At 35.2% G+C, this 12,602-nt stretch overlaps 1 protein-coding gene across 1 annotated transcript in view; it reads right to left on the reverse strand.

The window, feature by feature from the left end:
* Positions 1-11,594: 11,594 nt before the first annotated feature.
* Positions 11,595-12,602, reverse strand: part of GALR1 (galanin receptor 1) — a 557,656-nt gene continuing 556,648 nt past the window's right edge. Inside the window, exon 3 of the mRNA XM_073631222.1 lies at positions 11,595-12,344. Coding sequence (XP_073487323.1) covers positions 12,027-12,344 — 318 coding nt within the window. The 3' untranslated portion in view covers positions 11,595-12,026. The remainder of the gene's footprint in view (positions 12,345-12,602) is intronic.

Consider the following 12,602-nt stretch of genomic DNA (forward strand, 5'->3'; position numbering starts at 1 on the left):
TTCTAAAAACTCTGGTAATCAGCAATTCAGACCAATAGCTATTTTGGAACAGGTAATTATGTTGTGTTGATTTTTACCATATATACATTTGTGTTATCTTAAATATTTACTTATTGATTATTATACAATTGGATAACTATTTCCGTCAAATCAGTAACCGCCTTGTAGATTTTTCTCTAAAGATTCAGTTTTCAATATTTTTCATTTGCATAGTTTCCATTTTATTGACATAACAAACATCTAATTTTATTTTACGTTAACCACTTACCTGCAGTATAGTAATGGTTGAAATTGTGAAAAACAGACATTCTGTCTTATTGTCATTTTTACAAGTTAGACATCAAAGAAATTCTGGAAAGCCGCACTCCAAAGATATTTGCCTTTATTCAATAAGGTGTCATCCAAAATACAGGTCACAGCAAAGTGGAACAAATCTTACGCATTTTGCACTACAAGGAGTGCTTAGTCATAGCTAAAAATCAAAGTGAAATAAATAATAAAAATTGCAAACCATGTGACCACATAATCAGCAGATATCGATTAATCAATAAATATACCAATTAGGCATCCTGGGTCACCTGTGGTCTCAACAAGTGCAGTGAGAAAAAAGAAATGAAAACAAAATCAGTGAATACATGATTGAAATAAAAGTACAATTAAAGGATATCATGTGCAAAAGCAAAAGTGTGTGAAAAAAATTGTGTAAAAAACCTGCGTGAAGATATATAACTATAAAAGAATATAAAAACGTGAATATATATTTATATTTATATATATATTGAAATATGCATGTGTATAGCAATGAAATAAAGTGAAGTAAAAACATAGTGAAAACAGTGGTGAATGTGTGTATGTGTATATTTAAGTTGACCAACAATAATTAATGCTTTGAAATAAATGATAAAAATGATTAAATGTTCATGTAAAATAAATGAACATATGGATTTGTCTGATATTTGTAATATTTATTGCAATACAGATTCCATATTTCACTTTTTATTGTATTTTTTTCACTTTATTTTTTTTTTTTTCATTTTATTTTACATGAACATTTAACAATTTTTATCATTTATTTCAAAGCATTAATTATTGTTGGTCAACCTAAATATACACATAGACACATTCACCACTGTTTTCACTATGTTTTTACTTCACTTTATTTTATTGCTATACACATGCATATTTCAATATATATATATATATATATATATATATATATATTTCACTTTTTTATATTTTTTTATATTTATGTATCTTCACACAGATTTTTTACACAATTTTTTTCACACACTTTTGCTTTTGCACATGATATCCTTTAATTGTACTTTTATTTCAATCATGTATTCACTGATTTCGGTTTCATTTCTTTTTTCTCACTGCACTTGTTGAGACCACAGGTGACCCAGGATGCCTAATTGGTATGTTTATTGATTAATTGATATCTGCTGATTATGTGGTCACATGGTTTGCAATTTTTATTATTTATTTCACTTTGATTTTTGTTATTGTTAGCTATGACTAAGCACTCCTTGTAGTGCGAAACGTGTAAGCTTTGTTCCACTTTGCTGTGACCTGTATTTTGGATAACACCTTATTGAATAAAGGCAGATATCTTTGGAGTGTGGCTGTCCAGAATTTCTTTGATGTCTAACTGCCATAGCATTGCCAGCACCTGGACTTCTAGACTGAAAGAGATGCGTTTTACCTTTAGCTGACCCACCTGGAGTGGTGATACTCTCTCTCTCTCTCTACTTGGATTCCTGGACTTTGCAAACATTTGCTCACCAGCTCGGGGGTCTGTGGAATTTATGAACTTTTCTTACTTTATACCCTTCAGTTTTTTACATCATTTCTAGAAGTTTGCCTGAACATGGAAAATACCACATCCAACTTACCTGCAGCAGCAACTGGATATAGCAGAACTTTCATGGCACCATCTAATAATCCATTGAGGTCACAGTCAGAGATTTACATATCACAACCGGCTGATGGCAATGAAGTCTCATTGATACGTGTTTTCAGAAAACTTAATTGTCAAAGAAATAAGGTCTTATTGGGACATCAGCTTCCTGACAGAATATCTATCTCTGGCACAGATACCACGAGGATTGAGGACTAAAAAAATTCCCACCTCAGAATTGGTCGATGAGGAATTTAAAAAAAGAGTGGACTGACACACTTGATACGTGCTCCTTTAATCTCATGAACATCCTAATATCTTCCAAAAAGAAAGAAGTGGAAACTTTACAAGCAGAGATTACCTCCATACAAAAAGATCTGACTGTGTTACAGACACATACAGGATTCACTGAATTAGATGGTCACCTAAACAAAAAACTGGATAAACTGGAAAAATTTGTCATTGACAATAAGAGGCAAAGTGACTCGAGATCAAATTGATTATGAGAATAATAAAGTCTACACATGGAAGAAACCTTTATTCTTTCCAAATTGTTTACGTCGTAATTCAGGAAAACAGGTGAGCTTTTTTGATCAGAATGAACCAGCTGATGACACTCTGGCTCATACAGCATCAGACTCATCACCTGAACAACCCAGAACGTCTACAGGCATCATTCGATCAGGCAATGGCTGGAGCCCAGGAAACCCTCATGGGGCCAACAAAAAAGCAAAAAAGAAACTGACCATAAAAAAACAAGGAGAGGAGGCAGGAGACATAAAAGCTCTTTTTTCTCACTGTGAAACACTTAAGCTTTGTTCCACTTTGCTGTGACCTGTATTTTGGATGACAACTTATTGAATAAAGGCAAATATCTTTGGAGTGCGGCTGTCCAGAATTTCTTTGATGTCTAACTGCCATAACATTGCCAGCAACTGGACTTCTAGACTGAAGGAGATGCCTTTTACCTTGATCTGACCCACCTGGAGCGGTGATACTCTCTGTCATTTTTACAAGGTTATTGATTCTACAGGGAAGCTTACCATTGCTGTGTCATTTCAAAGGTACTACACTCCCATTTAGCGGGTGTTTCAATTGATATTCAAGCTTTTATGTAGCACAATTATTATTTTAATTTTATGTAACATTTGTTTTGTCAACCAATCTATATATAACTATTTTGTATGGTTACATGTCTGGGAAATTTATCATTGCTGTATCATATCAAAGGTACAACACTCCCATTGGCGGGTGTTTCAATTGAGATTCTTAATTTTATGTAGCACAATCAGTATTTTTAATTTTATGTAACATTTGTTTTTGTCAATATATATATATATATATATATATATATATATATAAAAAAACAATTTTTTATGAATACACGTCTGGTGAAGAAATCTCCTATTTTTAGTCTGTGTTCATATTTGATTGACCCTGTATCTTAAAAATATTATTGTTTAAAAATTACTCAATCATAAATACCATGTAGGAAAATTATCCTCATAAGCAGGACAACATGTTAGGTAATGGTCCCTGAAATATATAGAATTATTTGGCAGTAGAATTCTAAAAGATTTAGATGTATATGCAAGCTGGATATAATTATGGCTGAAAAAATTACATTGTTTAAAGCGTCAGAACCTTGATCCATACATCAAATGTACAGAGGAAAATGGTAGTTATTAGATGATTCAAGGAGATTTAATTATTTTTTGTAGCAAATTATTATTTTCTTACAGCCTTGTTATGCCATGAACATGACCTGTAAACTTCATATGGAATACTGTAAAACGTTTTTTTTCTCTGTTTATAAAAACTTTTATTTGTGTTTTTATTCAAAGCGGGCTTGATATAATGTCACAATGAAATACGGTATATACATTTTCAAATTAAAAGTCTGCTAGCTTACCTACATAAAAGCCTGTTTGTTTAAACACTGCAGTTTGGAACAATTCAGCTTCAATGGAACTATGAATAATAAAACATCTCTTGAAATGAGTGATCCACATTTCTTTTTAATTGTTGAATATTCTAAAGCATTTAAACAAGGTGACGTGGTGCAACAACACATAATATATTTAGTCAAAAATGAAACACAAGGGATTTATTATCAAACAGAAATACAACTTATCCTAACCAAACAGAAAGTTTTTATCACAAGCTTAAACGCAAAATGCCTTGCTTTAACTAGCTCAGGTATTGATACATTAATACACAATATTTTATACATAATATACATTTATTACATGTTTACAGAAGTAATTGTCAAAAAAAACACAATATATTGCATTATTGATTGTTGGATAGTAAAATAAAGGTGATCATTTATTTGTTACCTGTGAGAACCATTTAGACTCTTGTTATCTTCATAAAGAATGAAACATGAGCATAACTGGTTGTAAGCTTAAGTTTACACTAGTAATCCTGCATAATCATGCTTTTTTCAGTGTATTTTTGTAGTACATTTTGCAATTTTTTTAAATTTTTTGCTTCATGCTTCATGCATGGTGTGTAGGAGTAAAATACTGGTTGTTAAGCATAAAACTCTGTCTGAAATGTGCCAAAAATGCCCCCAAAAGGCATGTACATGCAGTTTTCATGTGCTCCCAATAATGTCTATGGGATAAAAAAAATGCAATATGCTACCCTAATAACAGCATCTGCACCTTTTAAAAAGTGCATTGCACCATGTGGCATCAATATTAATGGCACCGACAAGGATAATGTCATTTTAATTGTCTTGTATTGCAGCACAGGAGGGCATGCACAGGAGAAAGTCTAGTGTGAACAGGGCTTTTTAAAGTGTTGCTATATTCACAATAGTAAAATCAGTCTGTATATGCAGTAAAGCATGCTTGTTATACTCACTGTGGAATCTAAGGGCTTAATTCCCCGCATTGTGTAAAAAGGCTGTTTAATCCTGTCTTATCTGATCCTCTCCTACTTCCACTGTCCCAAATCCATCTCCTGATAAGACAGAGCCTCTGGAGTCACTCTGCACATGCTCAGTTTGGTGTGCATTGCTAAAGAGTTTTTTTGTTTTTTTCTTGGGTGGGTGCATGTGATCAGCACTATCCAGACAGAGGGGGTTCTGCAGCCTCATAGGACAGTCAGAATAGAATGAAAACTCCTTCTACAAGCTTTAACCAAACACTTCTAGAAGTCACAAGACTGCTATATACTGCTGATGAGAAATGGTATTTAGCAGTTTATATTAACTAAAACTATTGCATTTCCATCTTCTGTGTACTGTGGGAAAACAGATATAGTGAATGGAGGGTCCTGGGCTTAGTAACACTTTAACATAAAGCCATGGTAACTGTTTTAATTGAACTAATAAACAGTAGAAGCCTAAAAGTTGCCTTTACTGGAGAAAATGCATGCCTTATGGCTGCCTTCCCTTTCTCACAACTATTCAGGCATTGTTGTCTCATCAGTCACAATCCTCTTATATTAATATTACATTGATAAATTGACCATTATTGTATAAACGCACTGAAGAAAGTGTTGCTTAAAGTGTAACTAAACTCAGGACACTGTATTCACTATATCTGGTCTCCCACAGTACACAGAGCATGGAAATGCAATTATTGTAGTGACTTTAAACTGCTAAATACCTTTTCTCATCAGCAGTATATAGCAGTCTTGTGACTCCTATCAGTGCCTGGTTAAAGCTTGTAGGAGGAGTTTTCATACTGTGCTTATCTGTCCTATCAGGATGCAGGACTCCTCAACCCCTGTCTGGACAGTGCTGATTGGCTGTATGCTGATCACATGCACCCTCCCAAGAAAAAAAAACACTCTCTAGCAATACACACCAAACTGGACATGTTTTAGAGACAATGCACGATCGTGAGAATCTGTGCATAGAGGATCAAACAGCCTTTTTACACAGTGCAGAGGATTAACCCCTTAGGTTCCACAGTTAGTATAGCAAGCATGCTTTACTGCATATACAGACTGATTTTACTCTTGTGGGTTTAATACCATGACATATTAGAGTTATAGGGACAATCAAGGCCACAGCACATTGATACCCAAAGGTGAAAATCCACGATGCTTTGCTGTGGTATTACTACATAGGAAATACAATACATATGAAAAAAATTCTTAAATCTTATATTGCCTTCTAATGGCTGCCCAATGTTCCAAGTGTCCTCAAACATCTCCTGTCTATGACATGGTTGTACCTGCATGCTGCTGCAAGTCCAGGGATCCTAAGTGTACAGATATTAACTGACTGACCCCTTTAATAATATCTGTCTAATTCCACCTGTTGAAAGCAGTTCCCAAATACAGGTGACTTATATATGCAAACATATAACAAACACATTTCTATTTTATCATCAGTAGAAGCATGTCTGTCCAGTCCCAGAGTGTTGCAGTGCTTAGTATTAATGCTGATACATGTTAGTTCTTATTTTTAGCCTGTGTACCAAATTCAAGGTTGAAATGGTTTCTCTTTTTCTGCCAGACATTAGATTGTTTTTTATTAATTATCAGCCTCCTTGCTGATTGTGCTGTTATAGCTGTGCAGCTTTTGCAATAAAAAATAGAGACAATTCCTATGTTTGTATTGTCCTTTAACATCTTCATCAGCCTCTCTGCTCAGTTCATGATGCTGAACTCATGCTTCTGTTAAATGACCAAAAAACCTACCCCAATGATCTTACCGCTTTGCACTCTAAAATTTTAAAAGAACAGATTTGTATGTGTTCTGGTCAAACAGGGATAAAATGTGTGTGATAATTATGTTTATTTTCTGCTTTTTTAACAGATTGGCATGCCTTGAACCAGACTACAGTGGCAAATTGGTTGAATTGTGGGTAAAACGGACTTTTGAAAAGTTCACTCATTTCTACATATAACGTTGTAGGACTTCAAATCACCAATAATACCTTCAAAATTTAGGATAATAATTCAGATAAAAAATGTGCTGAACATGATTTTATATACATTTAATTTCAATTTCAACTAATATTATAATAAAGTAAAATGCCTTTTGTGTGGCTAACTGAATATATTTTGAGGTACAAACCTTTAAAAACAACTAGGGCATATTTGTAAAGCTGCAAAAGTGCCATTTATCAAAGATTCACTACAAGTGTATAAATCACTGTGATTTAAAATTCAATAAATTATATTTAGGATGGGACTTTGTGTATACCCCAAAAGTAACAACACATATCTTTTATTAAAAAGTAAGGTTTTTTTAAGTATCAAAAAGACACAAACATATAAAGACACTTTTAAAATCTTTACAAATCACGTGTGTGTACCTGGTCACAAATGTCTGAAGAACCTTCCTAGGAAGTTCTACAGAAGATATCTCAGATGCATAACAGGTGAGGTCAAGTAGTCTACACTGTGATCTAAAATACATTCACCAGGAGAATGACCTGAAATGATTGTATGGGAAGGTCACTGCTTTATAAATATACCCCTTAGTTTCCTTCTTCAGGTATGGCGTAAAGTGTTTTTCAAAGCCTGCACCTCAAAATGTATACAAAATATCACATACATTTTTACTTTTACTTTCCTACTTGTACTCATGATCTCGGTACAACAAATTACTACTAGCAATTAATGATATCCTAATAAGGCTGAATAAACATTAGAAGTTTGGTGGACATATAGACAGAAATGTACAACACAAATAAGGAACACAAATTAATGCAGTTATACATTTATTTAAAAAGTAAAAATAGTTTAAATGTATAAATACTTTCTTACTTAAGTTCCACCTCTTTTAATCTTCTGTACAGTGGCACTCCGGGTGATTGCGTGAAAGAGCAGTGGCAGCTGGTGTTTTTTTTGTGGGGTGGTAAACAACCACCCCCCCGGTTGGCTGCCTGCTCTAGGTCGGTTGGTCAGCACTTACCCCATAGGTTGCGTGCGGGCAGCGCTCCGGCGGGTGGCTTCTGTGTCCTCTTCTCCTCTCCACATGGCGACTTCCGCTGCGCGTCTCCTCCCTCCTCTTAGGTGTGCAATAGGATCGCCTGTCCTTTCAGCCAATCAGGTGATGGGTCTCAAGACCTACTTCCTGATTGACCGGGAGGAGGATCAGCGTGGCAAAAGCAAATAATAATTCGCTATCGTCACACAACTGGGTGGGCTCAGAGCACAGTGCTCTGCACCACAATGCCAACCCTTTTTTTTCAAGCCTATTAGAGCCTCTAGCTCAAATCACATGCCTCAAAAAAAAAAAAAAAAAAAAACAGCCCCCCATTGGAATCCATGCATCCGGCATCCTGCATGTAGATTAGGGGGCAGGATGCATGAATAGGGGTGGTGGTGCCCGTGCGCCCCTAATGGACGGGGCGCGGCTGTGAAGGAGGGACTTATTTGGGCCAATTAGGCATTCTGCATTCACATGTGCTGACAAAAAAAATCTGAAAGAGGGAGAGAGCATAAAGATGACCTCATATGTCTGCTCCTTCCATCCATTCCACTCATAGTTGCTGTTGTGTTGCTGAACTGCAGCCAATAAAAGTTTGGTTTCTAGTCTATCTGTGCCGTGTGGTAGAACTGTAAACCTCAGGACTTGGTGGACGGAACTACAAATCCTTTCACAGATAATACAACTCCCATTAATGCTTTTTTTAATCTGTCTTAGCTGTTTACATGGAGTTCAGATTTAAAGGAAGCCTATGTTGAAAGAATATTTAGGCTTCCATTGCTACCCTTTCCTTAAAATAGTAGATATACATCCATCAATAGATAAGACTCATAAAGTGAACAAAACTTACAGCAACTGCTGCTTTTAGCACACAACAGGCACTTCCAGGTCAGTTCAATGCCTAGGTGTACCAAATCCAGAGCTGTTCTGGTATACCTCCTCTAAGCATTAATGTTAACCTAACATTAGTGGGCCAACTGCAGGTATTAGAAGGCAGGAGTGGGCAGAGTCAGGCCCTTGATAAAGGATTCTGGGTAGTTGTTTGCATAGCAGATAGGTCAGGGCTCTGGGAACCTGGGTACTAAAAAACTGGTTATTATGCATGCACTGTACAGTGTTCTGCTATCCTACAATACTACCACAAGACAATACTATTGCTGCTTATTAACAGCACTTACAAGAGATCTATATAATGGGTGGATGTTTTTAGTTTATTATTTCCTGTTTTTATAGTTTCTGTTAGGAAGAGGCACATAAAATATATAGCACTGATAAAATTACCTTGGTACATCATTACAAAGGATAATGGATTTAAAAGGCTATTTACCAAAGAAGTATTTTCCCTTAAAGCATTTGTTACCCAAACACTTTATATTCCTGATATGTGCCTGCTGTACTATGTACTTGTATAAGAAAGTATCATGTTCTCTTTGCATTGCTTCCTTTATGTAAAATCCCTAGTGTTCCTGCCAGTCCCTCTGCTTTCTTATTAAAAACTGACCACACTAAGCAGCAGAACACAACGTGGTCAGTTCTCTAGCTATGCTGGGAACTCAGTTCACTCTCCTCCAATGATCCGACTTGTCCTGACACCCCCCTGCTGCACAGCAATTTACTGGGAAATTCAGTGTGCTGATGCTCCCCCCCCCCCACCCCTTATGCAGCTGAGAACAGAGGATATGTGATCACTTATAAAAAAAAGGGAAAAACAGCATTTATAATGTTTTTCCTTTCATTTCTATTTTAAACTGAATGGGTTGTTTTACAAGGTGAACATTTACAAATCACTTTACTCAATAAACCCAATTAACAGTTCCACCCATCTGTAGTCCAATTAAAAACAAAGTTATTTACCTTCCATATAAGTGCATGAATAAAGGAAACACCAACTTACTTAAAGTGTTACTAAACACAGGACCCTGCATTCCCTATATCTGGTCTCCCACAGTACTCATGGAAATGCAATTATTTTAGTAAATATAAACTGCTAAATACCTTTTCTCATCAGCAATATATAGTAGTCTTGTGACTTCTATCAGTGTCCAGCAGAGTACTGGTTAAAGCTTGAAGGAGGAGTTTTCATTCCCCTCTGACTGTCCTATGAGGCTGTATGACCCCTAAACCTCTGTCTGGACAGTGCCGATTGGCCCTTTGCTAATCACATGCACCCAACCCCCAAATAAAACTCTCTAGCAATACACACCAAACTGAGCATATGCAGAGTGCCTCCTAGGGCTCTGTACTATCAGCAGATGAACCGGGGACAGTAAAAGAAGGGGAGGATCAGAAAAGCCAGGATCCAACAACCTTTTTACAAAATTCAGAGGATTAACACCTTATGTTCCACAGTAACTAGAACAAGCATGCTTTACTGCATCTACAGATTGATTTTACTGTTGTGGGTTTAGTAACACTTTAAGTTAAGAAAATCCTCCCCTGTTTTTTTTGTGGAATAATTGATAACAGAGGGACATATTTATAAACCAGTAAATGTTATATTCACCAAACATTTCGACATTTCCTGCAGATGAATTAATCACTGTAATTTTAAATGTATCACTAAATACATCATTACTGTGAAAATACTATGATAATACACTAAAAATGAATTGCCAAAATTGTGTTGTGAAAAATGTCATCAGGTAGTTATTTGTATTAATCTTGCATTTATGTTGTTAATATTTGCTTTGACAACTATTGCCTATTCCTAAATGTGATTGTACCTCACCAATGTAGTTTCATCACTTTATAAAGAATTCAAATATTTCCATGGAAACATCATGCCTGATACATTAGTGACAAAATAGTAATTTTATACATCCTTATATTAAATTCAGCCTAAAAAATAAAATATAACACACTTGTATGGCTAAGCAAAGAAAATAGTTCTGTAGTAAATATTCCCCTGTTTGAATCCTTGACCTGTGCCACATTAATCGTTTGAGTATATCTATTTAATTTGTTTAGTAGGAAAAAAAAACAACATGGGCCATATGTCACACTCAAAATTCCTGGCTTAGAATTATATGTATGAGCAAAAAAAAAAAAAAGGATTCAATTTATACATGTAAAATTTAAAATATTTGTTTTAGCATATAATTTTTGAGCTCACATATTGACCTACACATTGCATGAAATGAATACATGAATAAATACAGAATTTAGAATTTAAAAATACACATTGCATCTAAATGATGCTCCATCAAATAATACCTCTTGTGTGTTATCAAATAGCTGGTACACATCAGCTGACCATCACACTAGACATATTTTAAAAATAATTAAACATTTATTAACATTAAAGCTGAACCCCAGAGAGATATAAAAGACACAAATTACGACAGATCTGTATTCATTAATAACTCATTAAATGTGTTATCTTAATTGCAAGTTATGTATGGGCCTCTTCCATCCCTTGTACAGCAGAGCTCTAAAGGGAAATGAAGAAGTCATATAAGGAGCATTGCTACAGTGCCTATGTAATAAAAAGGCGCATACTGAATGAAGGAGAGAATTGAGTGACATAAGAGATTAGCTCATCAGTTTGCTCCTTCTCCTTTCAATGTCCAGTCACAGGCTGGAGAGGAAAATCAGATTTCATGCCCTTCCAGACAGAATTGTGCTGTGTGGCAAAAATGTGTACATTTCAGGATTGGATAAACAGGATTCTTTGGTAAATCCTTTGGCAAGTTTGTGAATCAAGGCTTTGGCCTAGAGTTCAACTTTAAGTCATTATTCCTAAAAAAGGATGCTTTGAGTAGTTTATGCATTGAAAATGTTTTATAGCATGCGTTTTAGTGGCATTATCAGTTTTATTGTAAGAAGCTACATTTTACAGCAGATATAATAACAGCAGACCAGAATTCTAAAATGCATCACAGGATAGACATTTAATTACATTTTTGCATACAACATAAACCAACTCAGGTAGCATGTTGCATGATTTTTAAAAATAAAAATATTTTCATTTACAGCTTTAAAGATTACCAGGAATACCCTCCTTGTGTCTCTTTTGATTAAGAGTACTTCATTTGTTTTTGTACTTATCATGTAGTAGCAGTAGCTTAAAATATGTAACGTAGTAAATGTAAGCTAACTGAAGCAAATGCCAGCTACGTACATCAAAACTAGACAATATACTTGCAAGTTTAGCCAAGTATCATTGTGCTTTGAAACCTCATTACTGCACAAAAAGATCTGAACATTGCAATTGTATTATCGGAGTCAAACATGAGTGCAGTTTGTAGAAGGAGGAGTCTCCATTTTGCTTTTTATTTCTTTAGCATCAGTCTGCATGGAGTCGCAGCCAATTTGGCATTTAAATACTTGCTTGTAGGCCTTCCGGAAATTTTCAGAGAGGAAAGCATAAATTATTGGATTCACAGAGGAGTTGCTGTATGCAAGACAATGGGCAGTAATTCTGAAGACATATGAAGCCTGCGTTAGTGGAAAGTTTCCAAATTCAACCCACATATAGATTACATGATGAGGAAGCCATGATATTCCAAACACCACCACAACGACTAAAACGGTCTGGGCTGTCTGTAGAAAGACATAAAATACACAGTATTCATATTATTAATACTGATCTCTGAGGTAATGGAATTCTTTGATCATAGTGTACTAAGAGCAGTAACGTGCAATAAAATATCAATGTTGTAACTAAACAGTCCTAATCTTTGTGGTACATCAGGCACCTCATCCCTGAAGTAATATATGCAAGACAACAGGTATTTGGTTGGGATTATAATGGCGCCAAACAAAAGGACAATCTTAAGTTTAAAACTTACACAGTTTATT

This window comes from Aquarana catesbeiana, linkage group LG05 (genome assembly GCF_042186555.1).
Source record: "Aquarana catesbeiana isolate 2022-GZ linkage group LG05, ASM4218655v1, whole genome shotgun sequence".
Taxonomy (NCBI): domain Eukaryota; kingdom Metazoa; phylum Chordata; class Amphibia; order Anura; family Ranidae; genus Aquarana; species Aquarana catesbeiana.